We start from the raw sequence: 12,199 nt of genomic DNA on the forward strand, positions 1-12,199 counted from the left end.
TGGTATTATCATTAAATAAGAAATCAGTAAATAAAAAGAGACACGATCCTATTTTTAAACGTGAAGTCTAAATATGAGACATATACAGTTCTGTGGGTTACCACCCCTTGTTTCTCTCAGAAAATGTGAAATAGTTGCAGAATTTATTGAAACATATGCAAACGCACACAGAAATGCAGCATATAAGGCAAAACAGAATTTCTAACAAGCCTGAATGTGAGTATTTGATATGACCACATTTATTCTTCAACACAGCCTGCACCCCTTAGGGAAGTTTCCTTGTAGTTCCTTTATGTAGTCTTCAGGACTAGTTCTCCAGGCTTCTTGAAGGACATGCAAAGCTCTTCATTGGATGTTATCTGGTTTGGAGTTTTCTTCTGTTCACTGTCAAGATGATCCTGCACTGCTTCAAAAATGCTGAAATCCTGGATCTGGGGGGCCAATCCATGACTGATATGAGTTTTTACTGAACTGGCACTGTGTTTTGGCTCCAAACCATGATGGAGCCTCTACCATGTTTTATAGATGGCTGTAGATACTCACTGTTTTAGCTCCCTCCTGACCTCCTCAGTACATATTGATGATTTGAAACACAAATTTCAAATATGGATTAACACCTCTTGCCAGATTTTTGGTCCAGTTGTGTAATTTGGCATACATCAGCCATTTCTCCTTGAGACTGTTTCTTCGACAGCTACCCTTCCACTGAGACCATTTCTAATGAGACATCATTGAACAGTAGATGGATCAGCTGAAGGGACCGATGCGTCTCTCAGGTCCTGTGTCCTTCTTTCCTAAGCACGTTACATTCAGACACTCGTCATCTGTTGTGTATCATTTTTTAGGCCTCCCACTTCTTCTTTTGTTCTCTACTTTGCTCAAATCTTGTAAGGACACGCACGTTTTCAGCTAATAGCTCTTTGGGAATCACTTTGTTAGTGCAAAAATCCAGTTTTATGCCTGTTAAAACTGCGTTATTTTTGGATTGTTTCATAGATTAAAGTAAAGAAATGAGAACAAATTATGTGTTTTTGAAACAGGCTGTTAGTAACAAAGTGCCTAACTTGTCTCTTACGTGTCAACACAACACTGGTTCATCCCTTGAGTTATGTGCCTTTTGCATGCTTGAATGAGTCACAGGTCCGTGTTAAGTGGCTTAACAAACAATAAACATTCCTCTGAAAATGGTCAGGTACAAGGACTGGACTGAAAATGAGTGAAAAAGCAGCCAATGTACAAAGAAAAACTTTGAAAGACCTTCAGAATTATTGCTCAAGACCACTTTTAAAGACAAATAAGAAAGTCTGGCTCCTTGGAAGTTAAATATAGAGAAATGACAAATGAGCAAAGACTTTTGCACATGCATAAATGTAAAACAAACATGATTTTTTTTTTAACTTACGCTGTATTTCAGTATGAAAAAGATTAGACTGCAGACTAGTCTTTTTGTTTGGAGCAAAGAACAACAGAACATTAGAAGTTAATTATTCATTGACACTAAAAAAAAACAATGTGGCCCATCTGTATTAATGGCATAGAGTGTAGATCAATGTTGGAAATCTGCACTGCATACAGTTTATCCATCATTCCAACTAAATTGGGGGAAATAATTCTGGGCTATTAACTTTGTTATATACAGATTTTGCATTCTTTACATCGATCAACAGGTTAATCACATCACATATTAATTAATATCACTTTGGATTAATACATGTGAACGGCATAACTCACAAACTACTCAGGTAACCTCCTTTTTTTTTTTTTGATCGGAAGCCTCGTGAAGCTTCTTGGTTTGCCCCAATACTAAACTGGTTACTCTTTTCCCTGCGTCTGATACTTGTTGTTTCTGCAGCCCGACAGAGCACTAGATTCACTTTTGGTTGATAATTCTTATGAACAGAATAATTGCTTAAAGCTGGAGGCCTGTGGTCATGATTGTGCTCACACAAATTACTCTTGAGATCAACACTGTTTTGGCATGTTGCAGAAGTAGTCTACTATTGCTCAGTCCACAGAGGGAGGGCATAGCTGGCAGGCACACATTTCGCTTGTCGATCTTCGTAGCTGCAGGCGTATCATGGAAGAAAACACATTCCATAAACATTCCATAAACTGGTTTATAGGTGAGAATAGAGCTCCTCAATCACAAGGTATAAAAGGTTTGTGTAAACAGCTTAACGTCTTCGGCGGCATCTTTAGCTTTGGCTCTAGCTTCGGTTACTGTAGAGCACCACACAAGTTTTTAAGTATACATACGTGCGCACTGTGTTTGTAATGTCAGTGACACTGTGGTGGAGAACGGGAGTTAACACAGTCTTACTTAATCCCTAAAATAAAACACAAACACTATAATCAAAACACAAATGCAACTCTCGCTCTTTCATTGGAAATTATGACTCGATGTAGCCAAAGCCGTGTAGCTTGTTTTGGCTGGAAAAGGAGAGGAACAGTATCAACTGACAGTGTAAAATGTCAAGAAAGTGCCAAGTCTTTGGAAGAATTATAGTACAGCTTATTATTGCTTCTTATTATTGGGCAACAGTAAGAAGCAGGTTGCATTAACGAGTGGCAAACATGACTTCATTTGTGATTTGTGTAATTTAGTATTCACAGCCTTAATTTGACTTATTGCAGCAGCATTTTTTTAACCTACTCATCAGTTAACCATTTGTAGCTCTGGGCGATTCTTCATTACACTATCACCTCAACAAATTGTCCGGTAGCTTCACAGGAAACAACGTGGCAATAAAGAACAGTACGGATGATAACCTTTCACTGAGGCTCTCTCTCTCTCTTTGGCCTTCAATTACTATAGGCCCCGGGCTACTGCTTCACTCTCATCAAGCATCAGTTTCTTGTAGTCTGCTGGTTTTATCAGTAGATTCGGGCAGGTTTTATTTAGTCACTACTTGATGACAGACGTACCAGCGTTTTGTACTTCTTTTTAGGTCATGTCACGGTAGTAAAATTTGTTCAGTCACTGGGAACAGAGTGTTGCTTAGAACGTGGAGCACATAACTCTCAGAGTAGTTTAGTTGTTTTGTTAATTTGGATATCTCACATTTCAGTCCACCTTCTTAAAAGGTACATACAGAAATAGTTCATCCTTTCCTCATCTGAATCTGAACACTTTTTTGTTTTGTTTTTATGGGGAATGCATGCAGATCGAGGAAAAAAGAAATTCCCAGCTCGATGTTGTTGCTTGCCGGTGCTTGTGCGTGTTATCCTTTTGGATAATTGGCTGAATTTCTCTAAATACATTTGCTATAATTCTGAGTCTGCAAGCATATGCATGCTTTCCTACGTCAGCTGGTTGTAGAATGGCTAGCTTCAAACCTTGCCTGCATTTGCGCCGTGATTCAAGCGTGAACACTGACATGCAGCCTCTGTAAGATTTAATAGACTGAAATAAACATTTGTCCGAAAACTGTGTAATATGACAGCCAATTATGCATTTTAGCAAAGAAAGCTGATGGTGTCCATGACAGGAACTTCAACCAAAAATAAACAAACAAAATGATAGGGAACAAAAGGACCATGGGAAGGGCAACGGTGTTTGTGTGCAGCGTGCCGAAGTGTTGAAAAGAGGGGCTGCTGGCACTCCTGCTGGGCGCCTCCCGGTGTGTTTAAGGGACGTGTCCGGCCATGTTCACCCCACACACACAGTACATATCCTGAGAGAAGGTTTGTTTCCTCAGGTATGTTGTAGGTGTGGATTGATGTGTGTCTTAACATGAAATAACTTTACACAGAATGGAATGGCTTGTTAGCGGTGTTTGGAAGTGGACCAAGATAAAATCCTGTCTCCCTCAACAGGGGTCTCCGACCTTGGGACAGATGTTTACTTTACAACAAAACTAACGAAAATATGCATCATTTGCAGATTGGAGATAAATTGCCTAATTCTGTGTTCTGTGACTGAACGTAATACCGAGGAGGAGCTGATAGAAGATTATGACGCTGCTGACTCGACCAGCAATAACATGTCGACGACTCAACCATTGTATTCCTCAGTATTTACAATATATATATACGGATATTTCATTCATCACACCATAAGATGACTAGATACTTGACGCCCATGCACAAAGCAGTCCTTGTGTGCCGTCCGAGAACTGGTCTACAAACTGTGACGCCATCAAGTTGTAAACTGTGGACATTTTCCAGTGGAATGATTTGGGAAGTATGACGTAGGATAGTAACCCCACCCCCCGCCCCAACCCCCAAGGTTTTTCAGAAAATTTAGGCAATCATTAAAAATTTCTGAAATTCTAAAAAGGTAAAAAGCAAGCATGTCTGTTTGTGATTACTCCTGCGTGTGTGATGCATGCCAGGGCGTGTGTTTTTGTCGTTGGCTGTTCCTCTGTCCTTTAGCCTTGCTTTCTTCTGACCTTCCACCAGTGCTCCTGCTCATTATTGTGTTGCTCTAATCTGGAGGGGACAGGACTGGGTGCAGAAGTGTATTTATCTTCCTGCACAAATAGGACCTCTTTCCGTCTGGTCGTTGCTCAGCTTGTTGTTGAAAGATAGCGAGCAGCGTAGAGCAAGCTTCAGTGTGTGTGTGTGTGCAGAAGGAAACTGAGATGTGTCCCAGCTGGCCCACAGACCAGCACACTACCATCACCTCGCTGCAGCAAATGTAGACAAAAGAGGAAATATCTCCCTTGTGATACTGATACCCCTTAACTCTGGGGGTGTTTTACCCTAAATGAGAACGCAGCATTCCTCACAGTGGTCTGTTGTACTTGTAAAAGCCAGTAAGATCAGTGTTACAGAAAGTCCCTGCAGTGTGAGCCCCGTAGCCTCGTTTCCGCTTTTTCCCCATCACATCTGTTGGGATGTGTACTTTTACTACACATTGTCTAGGCATGTTTCTTTTCCTTCCCTTGTTGTCTTCATGACATTAGGCTTAGAAGCGAGGAGTTATCATACTGCAAATGGCCATGGGCCAGGAAACCACTGTAGGCAAGCCAGCAATACAAAACAACATAAAACGTACCTTGAAAAATATCCCAGTAGATGACTTCTCTGTTTGCCCTGTTAAAACTGTGAAAGGTCATTCTGGTTAAAATACTGGGTAATTATTTGACCTTAGTTTTGCACTGCAGTCAGTGAAACTCTGACCCTGTCTCCAGTGTCTTAGCATTTCATTTTTATCCATCTAAACCTGGTATAGCATGATATTATTATTATTACTTGGCTTTTTGAGCAATAGTAAATACTCTTGGCTGAAATTCAACTATTAGAATTTAAGCTAAAGCTTTGGTACCGCACCTCCATCACTAAGCTGGTGGTGGCTCGCCTTGAGCTTGAGCTTTAGCTAGCTTTGACCTCCTTCTTAGTGCCGGGGTTGTCAGTCGCTGCTGTGCTCGGCATTGGATTTAACTGCTTGTAGAGAGTTAGAGAGAGGTTTTTTTTTCCTGTGTGTGTGTTTGTGTGTGTGCCTTTGCAGTCATCTTGTCGCTTCGAGATGACCCAACCACAGCCTTGGCTTCCTGTCAGCTACATCTGGCTTGCCAGAGCTCAGTGTGAGGCACCATCAGCTGGGCCAGCTCTCTTGCCCACTTATCAAATTCACTCAATTTGAGACCACCTTGGTTTGGGCTCATGCCGCCAAAGCATGATCTAAGCTTACACATGCGTAGTGGCCTGTTTTCCAGGAAAAGCCTAGATTGGTGAAAAACAAACAAAGAGATAAGACAGAGTCTCGATAAGCCCAAGCTCAGCCACGAGGCAAAAAACAGAATCGCAAATGACTTGACCAAGGAGCTGCATTCAGTGTGTGTGAAACACTTCACAGTGTCCTCATTGTGACATGTTTGTGCTTCTCTAAAAGCACATTCTGGAGATAAAGAAAAGTGCAGAGCACAAAAGGAATTTGATTTGATGTGAAGAATGCAAAGCAGAGAACGGATGAGCGTATGTTTTTCAAGGGGGGGGTGCTGATAAGAAAACAACCTTCCCGTGTTTTCCCATGTGTACATTTATGTTTCGGTTTTAAACCATGTATGAAAACGTCATTGGTGGATTCACTTAAAAAAAAAGTTCAGATATGTTTACACATGATTTATTTAAATCCGCAATGTAAATGTTTGTCAGTCATGGAAATTTGGGGGTATTGGTGTTATTATTGTGTGGTTATAGAAACTGATATAACAGGTATACTATTAATAGCTCTATATGTATTTCATAATTCTATGTAAGATGGGGAATTTTTGTTGTTGTTGTCAGTTTAAGAGCTAAAATGTACGCAATGGAAAAACCCCACTATCTTGTGATTCAGATGTGGCAAATTAAAGGTCCGTTTTAGTAAACTACATGCAAGTGGTTTGTATTTACTACACTACGAGTGGAAAAAGGTCAATTTGAAATGCATCAGTGGCCCACGTGCATCTTTTATTTACATGCGGATGCACCTGTGTGTTTGCATGCGTATGCGTACGAGCGTGTTTGAGGGGGTCTGTTTGTATTTGAGTGTGACAGTGTATACTTTGTCAGCCTGAGGACACTTAGATTGAGTGTGTGTTGTTCTCTCTGGCGAGAGTGCACATATGTGTTTGCGTGAAGACCTCGTTCTATGTGGGTGTGTGTTTGATAAACTGTGAGAGCATGTGGGAGACTGTTTGTCTATTCATCTGGGTGAGAGCAGGAGAGATAGAGCAGAATGAGGAGGTGGAAGAGCAGATCTGCTTCCAGCCTCTATCTTCAAGTCAATCTGCTCCGTCACACAAACCTCTTTATGTCTCCTTTGGCAGAAGGGAGGGAGACGGGCAGAGAGAAAGAGAGCGCGAGACAGACAAAGAGACTCAGAAAATAAATATGTTTAAATGGTGGATGAATACAAGAGGAGGAGAGAAGGAGAGAGATTCAATCAGGCAACCTTAAGAAGATAGAGCGGATTTTTTTGTTTAAGAGGATCAAAGTCATACTCAGCTACTCAGACAGCATCTGTCATTTAAAATGTTTGTTCTATTTTAATCTCAGCAATGAGCTATTCTTATCCAGCTGAAAGGATATGGCTAGCGAACGTGAAATTCAATGACTTTAATATTTATTTTCATCATCAGGGAGCAGAAAATTGTTTTACAGAGTTTGTCAGTTTAGCCCCACTGGAAGTCGAGAGGCAATTGACATCCTGTAGAGCTTTCTGTACAGTTTCCTGCACACACACGCAACACATTCAATGCACGCACAATTTTTGTCTCTCTCTTGCTCTCAAGCACACATAACCCCACACTTCATCACATTACCATGAGCAAGGCCAAAAAAAAAGGAATCAGCTTTCAGTTGTGAAACAAAGGAAAAGCACACACAACAGTACATCTGTGTGAGTAGGTGTTTGTCTGCCTGCAGTACAGGCATTAAGAGCAAAACGTAACATAAATCAAAATCTGCTTAATGGTAGGTCTGACGCTAATGTATGGCTGCCATTCTCTCTCCTCTTCCGTTCTGGCAGCCGTCCAGATTAGGAAGACAGTCGGTTAGAGTTGGGAGGCACAGAGATCAAATCTGGTGGCAGGGTTGGACTGTTATTGCAGTATCATGCCCCACCGGCTGATGAGTTGCTGTGCTCGTCTCTTGTTCCTCTCAGCCGCAATCAAACCTGTCACAGTGTGAGTCAGCGTGGCCGTAAGTGGGGAAGATGCCTCTTGCCATTAAATCAATCAGTTATCAGACACACCAGTCACATTTTGTCCACTGTGGAGCCACATCTAAAGCTGTGAGAGGTGTTGGTGATGTCACGTGTCTGTCAGAGCGAGCTAGTGAAGGATGGAGACTGGTACAGAGCGGGAGAACTGAACAAACTGGGAGGCTAAAGAGCTGAAATCTCATTTTCTCAGTGGCCTTGAGAGTGGAGCATGCTCAGTGCTGATGTTTGTCATCTCTCCCTCTCTGAGATGCTACTGCAGTGCTTCCCAGCAGGCTTGGCACAGGCTTACTCATGGACATCTCTCTTATAGAGCGATACAGTGGCCAGGCTGCAGCTGCTCGGAAGATGCTTCCCTCTGCGTTTCTTTTTTTTCTCGGTGTTGCTCCGTCCCCCCACGCCCTCTTATCTTACCTGTCTTTCAGTTCAGCCTCCCTCACTCTTCCTCCCATTGTATTTCTCGCACATTATCTCCTACTTTCTCACTAGCATCCTCTCTGCTTTCGCTCTCCCGGTCTCTCATCCTCTCTCTGCCCCTCCACATCCCTCTCTCACATACTCTAGTTGCTACCTTTAAGACTGCGGTTGCCATGGTGACAGCTATGTGCTGCAGAAACGTCAAAGAGCTGAATCCACACAGGATCACTTCCTTGTTTTAACACTTGTGTTCTTTGCTGTCGTTTCCCTCTGGTTTCTGGCAGCTCCCCTTAAATAACAGACGGACACGCTTGATTTGAATGCATCCAACCATTTTGCCATGCTGTAAATGAGGCAGCAGAAGCAACTTGTGGCTTCTTTTCTGTGATCCCGATCCCAGCTGTTGCTGAGCACACTCATTAGTAACACTCAGATTTGGAATCTCCGTTGACCTTGGCGCAGCTGACCTTGAGAAACCAGCCCCTTTCTGGGAACTCCAGATGTCACCGACATTGATTTGTGTCACGTCTCCACTCCACTCAGCAGCTCGCAAGGTGACATTAATCGATGGCGTCTCGACCCTCCTCGGCTGTTGCTGGCCACACGTTGTCCGCTTGTGCAGGCATTTGTAGCACATGCACATGAGCAAACAGCAGCTGTCAAATTCATGCAGACAAATCTGGGTTTGCTGCAAACTCTTTGGTTACTACCACACAGCATGTCTTTATTTCAGGCACAATGTGTTTTTTATTCCAGCAGCACAGCTCAGCGTGTGGTCAGCTGAGGAACAGATGCCTTGTTAAAAAGGTGAATGCAGCAGGTGGGGCTGTTTTCTGTCATCTGTTGAAAGGGACATTAGTTTCACTCACAAATTCCCTCTTTCATGCTTTTTTTTTTTTAACCCTATCTTCCCTTCTCTTCCTCCATTACTGCTGTTTTTTTCCCATGCTTTCTATTTATTCTAGCTCTTTTTTACTTCTGCTTCTCGTAGAAGGTTTGGTCCTCTTTCTTCTCCCCCTTGCCTTTGCCTCACCTCTGTCAATCAAAAATATAGATGTTTGTTAAAAGCAGGCACTTTACCTTGCTTTAAGTCCTGAGTATACACTTTGCTGGAAAAAAATAGCTGACAGATGTAAACAGTAAAACCTAATGGCTGTTTAAAGCCATTATGTCTAAAGAGATAAACTCTTGTGCTTATGAAAGGGCTTTTTTAAGGAGTATCAGAATGATGATGTGCAGGTATGTTGCTGTTAGGAGGCTGGAGCTCAGCTCCATCATGCAGGGAAGCTATCTTCCCTTTTCTGGGAGAAGCAATGAAGGGGTTAGGAGACAACCAGAGATGGGATCTATGAAGCATTTATGGGTAGGGCATATATCTATGGAGGATCTATGTATGAAGTTACAGAGGTTGGCTCCTTTTTTCTTTGATTTCTTAAAGTTTTGCCACTCCCACACTGGTCTATTGTGTCTCTCCACCTACAGACCCTAATCCAAGGACAGCCCACGGCTGCTGAAAAACAGCAGATGCTTTAGAGTAGTGTAGAAAAAAAGAAAAGAAAAAAGAAGAGATCTACATGTTCATGATCTACATGTTCATGACCATATTTGAGTTTGGGTGTGTAAAATGTGAGTTTATTTCAGACTTCCATTGTACTCCACAAGGTCATATACAAAACGCTAGACCTTGTTCAGAGCTTAGGTTCTTAAAAACCTAATTTCCTCACAGTGTGTTGTCTACTACAAGTCCGCCTCCCCTCACTTTCATGTGCATGCTCATGCAGTTCTTGCATATTTTATGTAACCGTCCCAATGGGAGACACTTGTGGCAAGCAGGCGATTGTAAAGCTCATTCGTTTGCATCCACACTCTACGCTGCAGATTTTAGCACGCGTTAAAAGAAATGTTTACAGAACCTAAAGGTACATGTTGCTGTTCAAGATCAACATCACACAAATGCCCCTATAGCTAAATACAGTACACCCTCATAGGTGATGTCATCCTGTGTCATTTACATCTCGTGGCTCCGTTTGAATAGATTTTGAGATCTTAGAAGAGCATGATGAGCGATGCCCTGAGAGACTAATCTTCTCCCAAATCTGCATGAAGTCATCCTAAAAGGCACGCTTTTCTTTTTTTTTGTTCCGACGTCACAAATCCTCGCGTACATGACAGATGCATGAATCGCAATCCCATCCCATCCCACCCACACTCAAGCAGTACTTTGAGCAAGTCTCATCTTGTAGGATAGAGGCGGAGGAAGTGCGTTTTGAGACTGCGGGGCAGCGGGGGGGATAAAGGTGGTAAAGGGGCAGTTTTCTGTGATACTGCATCGCCTTAACAGTACACAGCTTCAACTGCTGATTTGTTATGTCACTGAGAACAAGAGAGGGAAAGCAGAAAGAGCCAGTTGTTTTTGAACTAGAAAAATCTCCACCTTGAACCTTACTGGCATGTCAAACACTGGCCTTGAATCGACCCCTCCAGGTTCCTTGCCCACAGCTTATGCCACTGAGTGAGCTGACCTGTTAAGACATGACCCTTCGGCTGCCCCTTTCAATCCCTGCTGCTGCCGCCTACTCCCAAGCGGCGTCAGGAATCCTCTGAGGGCTTGACTGAGATGGTCTCACATGTGACTCATCTACAGATTTCTTTTTTAAAACATGAGTTTCATTGAGTCATTGTGCTCTTGTTTCGAAGGCACATTTTTCTTTTTTTTTTTCTTTTTTTTACATAGTCACATCTTGAGCTATGTCAACTAAAGATAACAGATTAACTGATGTTGTAGTTATGTTCGCTTTAAATGCTGTTTCACACAAATATAAAGAGAAAAAATATCCTTTTTATATTAGAGTCAGGCAGGACGGTGATTGCCTATTTAATATTTAAGTTTCTGCCACTTTTGGAGCCACACATGTACCTCTACTGACTTTCAACTTTCTCCATTTTCCTAAATTCCTCTAAATTATGAATCCCTAAATTCTTTGAATACACAGAATGCAACAGAGGCATGAAAAACTGAAATGCACATTCAACTTTCAGAGATAAGGAAATATCAGACATTTTATTTTGACGTTCTAGCATTTTTGTGGTGACGCACTTTGTGATATTTATCTTGAAAGGCGCTGTGCGAATAAAATTTTACTTTTACTGTAAAAGCTGGCATTCTAATACTTATTGCTGTGTGGACATTGATGACACCGGGCTAACAGCAGCAGTGAAAGGCAGAAAGACACCCGGAGACAAGCTCAAACTTGCCTGTAATACTTAGAGGTGCTAACAGACAGAGAGAGGAGAGGAAGGGGAGCAGACCGGCAGAGCCGATTTCTGTGTAGTTCTGCAAGAAGCAGTCTGTCGCCGATTGGGATCTGACATTTTGGCACCTCGCGCACACACCGCTCTCTTACACGCATCCACTGAATCTGTTTTCAACAAATGTTTAACAGATGTGAAGTGTTTTGGGACCCCAAACATCAACCTGGTAAGGGGCAAGTCTCCGCCTGAATTATGTGGCTGAGGTCAGCAGTGCAAAGTGGACAGCTTAACTTGTCTCACTTCACTTTCTGCACGCTTCATTACAAATGAGAGGATGCTGCTGGGACAGGAGAAACAGAGCCATGGAGCTTGAATGGGCTGACTTCAGATTTTCACGTGTACTCACTCGATTTCTCACTTTGTCCTCAGCTTTGGCTTCTGGGCCTGGAAGACGCTGTACTTATCTGATAGATCCAGTAAGACAACAGTTGATTGCCTTAAAGCAATGGGAAATGCTTTCTTTGCCTCCCCCACCTTTTTTCTTCCCTCCTCCTTCTACAGTATTGCCCCTTCCTGCTCCTCTCTCTCCCTCCTCTCTCCTCTTATTGGAGCCAGTTTATATAGGAGGAGAAACGCTCTAACAGGCTCAGAGTCTGGTGGTGCCCACTTACCACACGTTCCCAAAAAGGACTACCTGGTTTTTTTCCTAAGGATTTACTAACATCTGACAGCATGACAGAGAACGGAAAGAGGAAAGATAAAAAAGGGAGAAAGAGGGTGGGTAAGAAAGGACAAAAGGAGACAGAAGGTGATCCCACTAAAGGTAAAATTAAATGGCAGATGATTTCTGTGTAACGTGTGTTCCGCTTTGTGTGTGTGTGT

The 12,199-nt window shown here is 42.5% G+C and overlaps 1 protein-coding gene across 4 annotated transcripts in view; it reads left to right on the forward strand.

Moving 5' to 3' along the window:
- Positions 1 to 12,199, forward strand: part of nrg2a (neuregulin 2a) — a 78,768-nt gene that overhangs the window by 15,178 nt on the left and 51,391 nt on the right. Inside the window, exon 1 of one of the 4 annotated variants that reach the window (XM_026182113.2) lies at positions 11,943 to 12,140. The exons of the other annotated variants lie outside the window; for them this stretch is intronic. Within the exon in view, the coding sequence (XP_026037898.1) occupies positions 12,050 to 12,140 (91 nt within the window). The 5' untranslated portion in view covers positions 11,943 to 12,049. Of the gene's footprint in view, positions 1 to 11,942; positions 12,141 to 12,199 lie in introns of those variants that run through there. 4 annotated transcript variants of the gene reach the window in all.

This window comes from Astatotilapia calliptera, chromosome 10 (genome assembly GCF_964374335.1).
Source record: "Astatotilapia calliptera chromosome 10, fAstCal68.1, whole genome shotgun sequence".
Taxonomy (NCBI): domain Eukaryota; kingdom Metazoa; phylum Chordata; class Actinopteri; order Cichliformes; family Cichlidae; genus Astatotilapia; species Astatotilapia calliptera.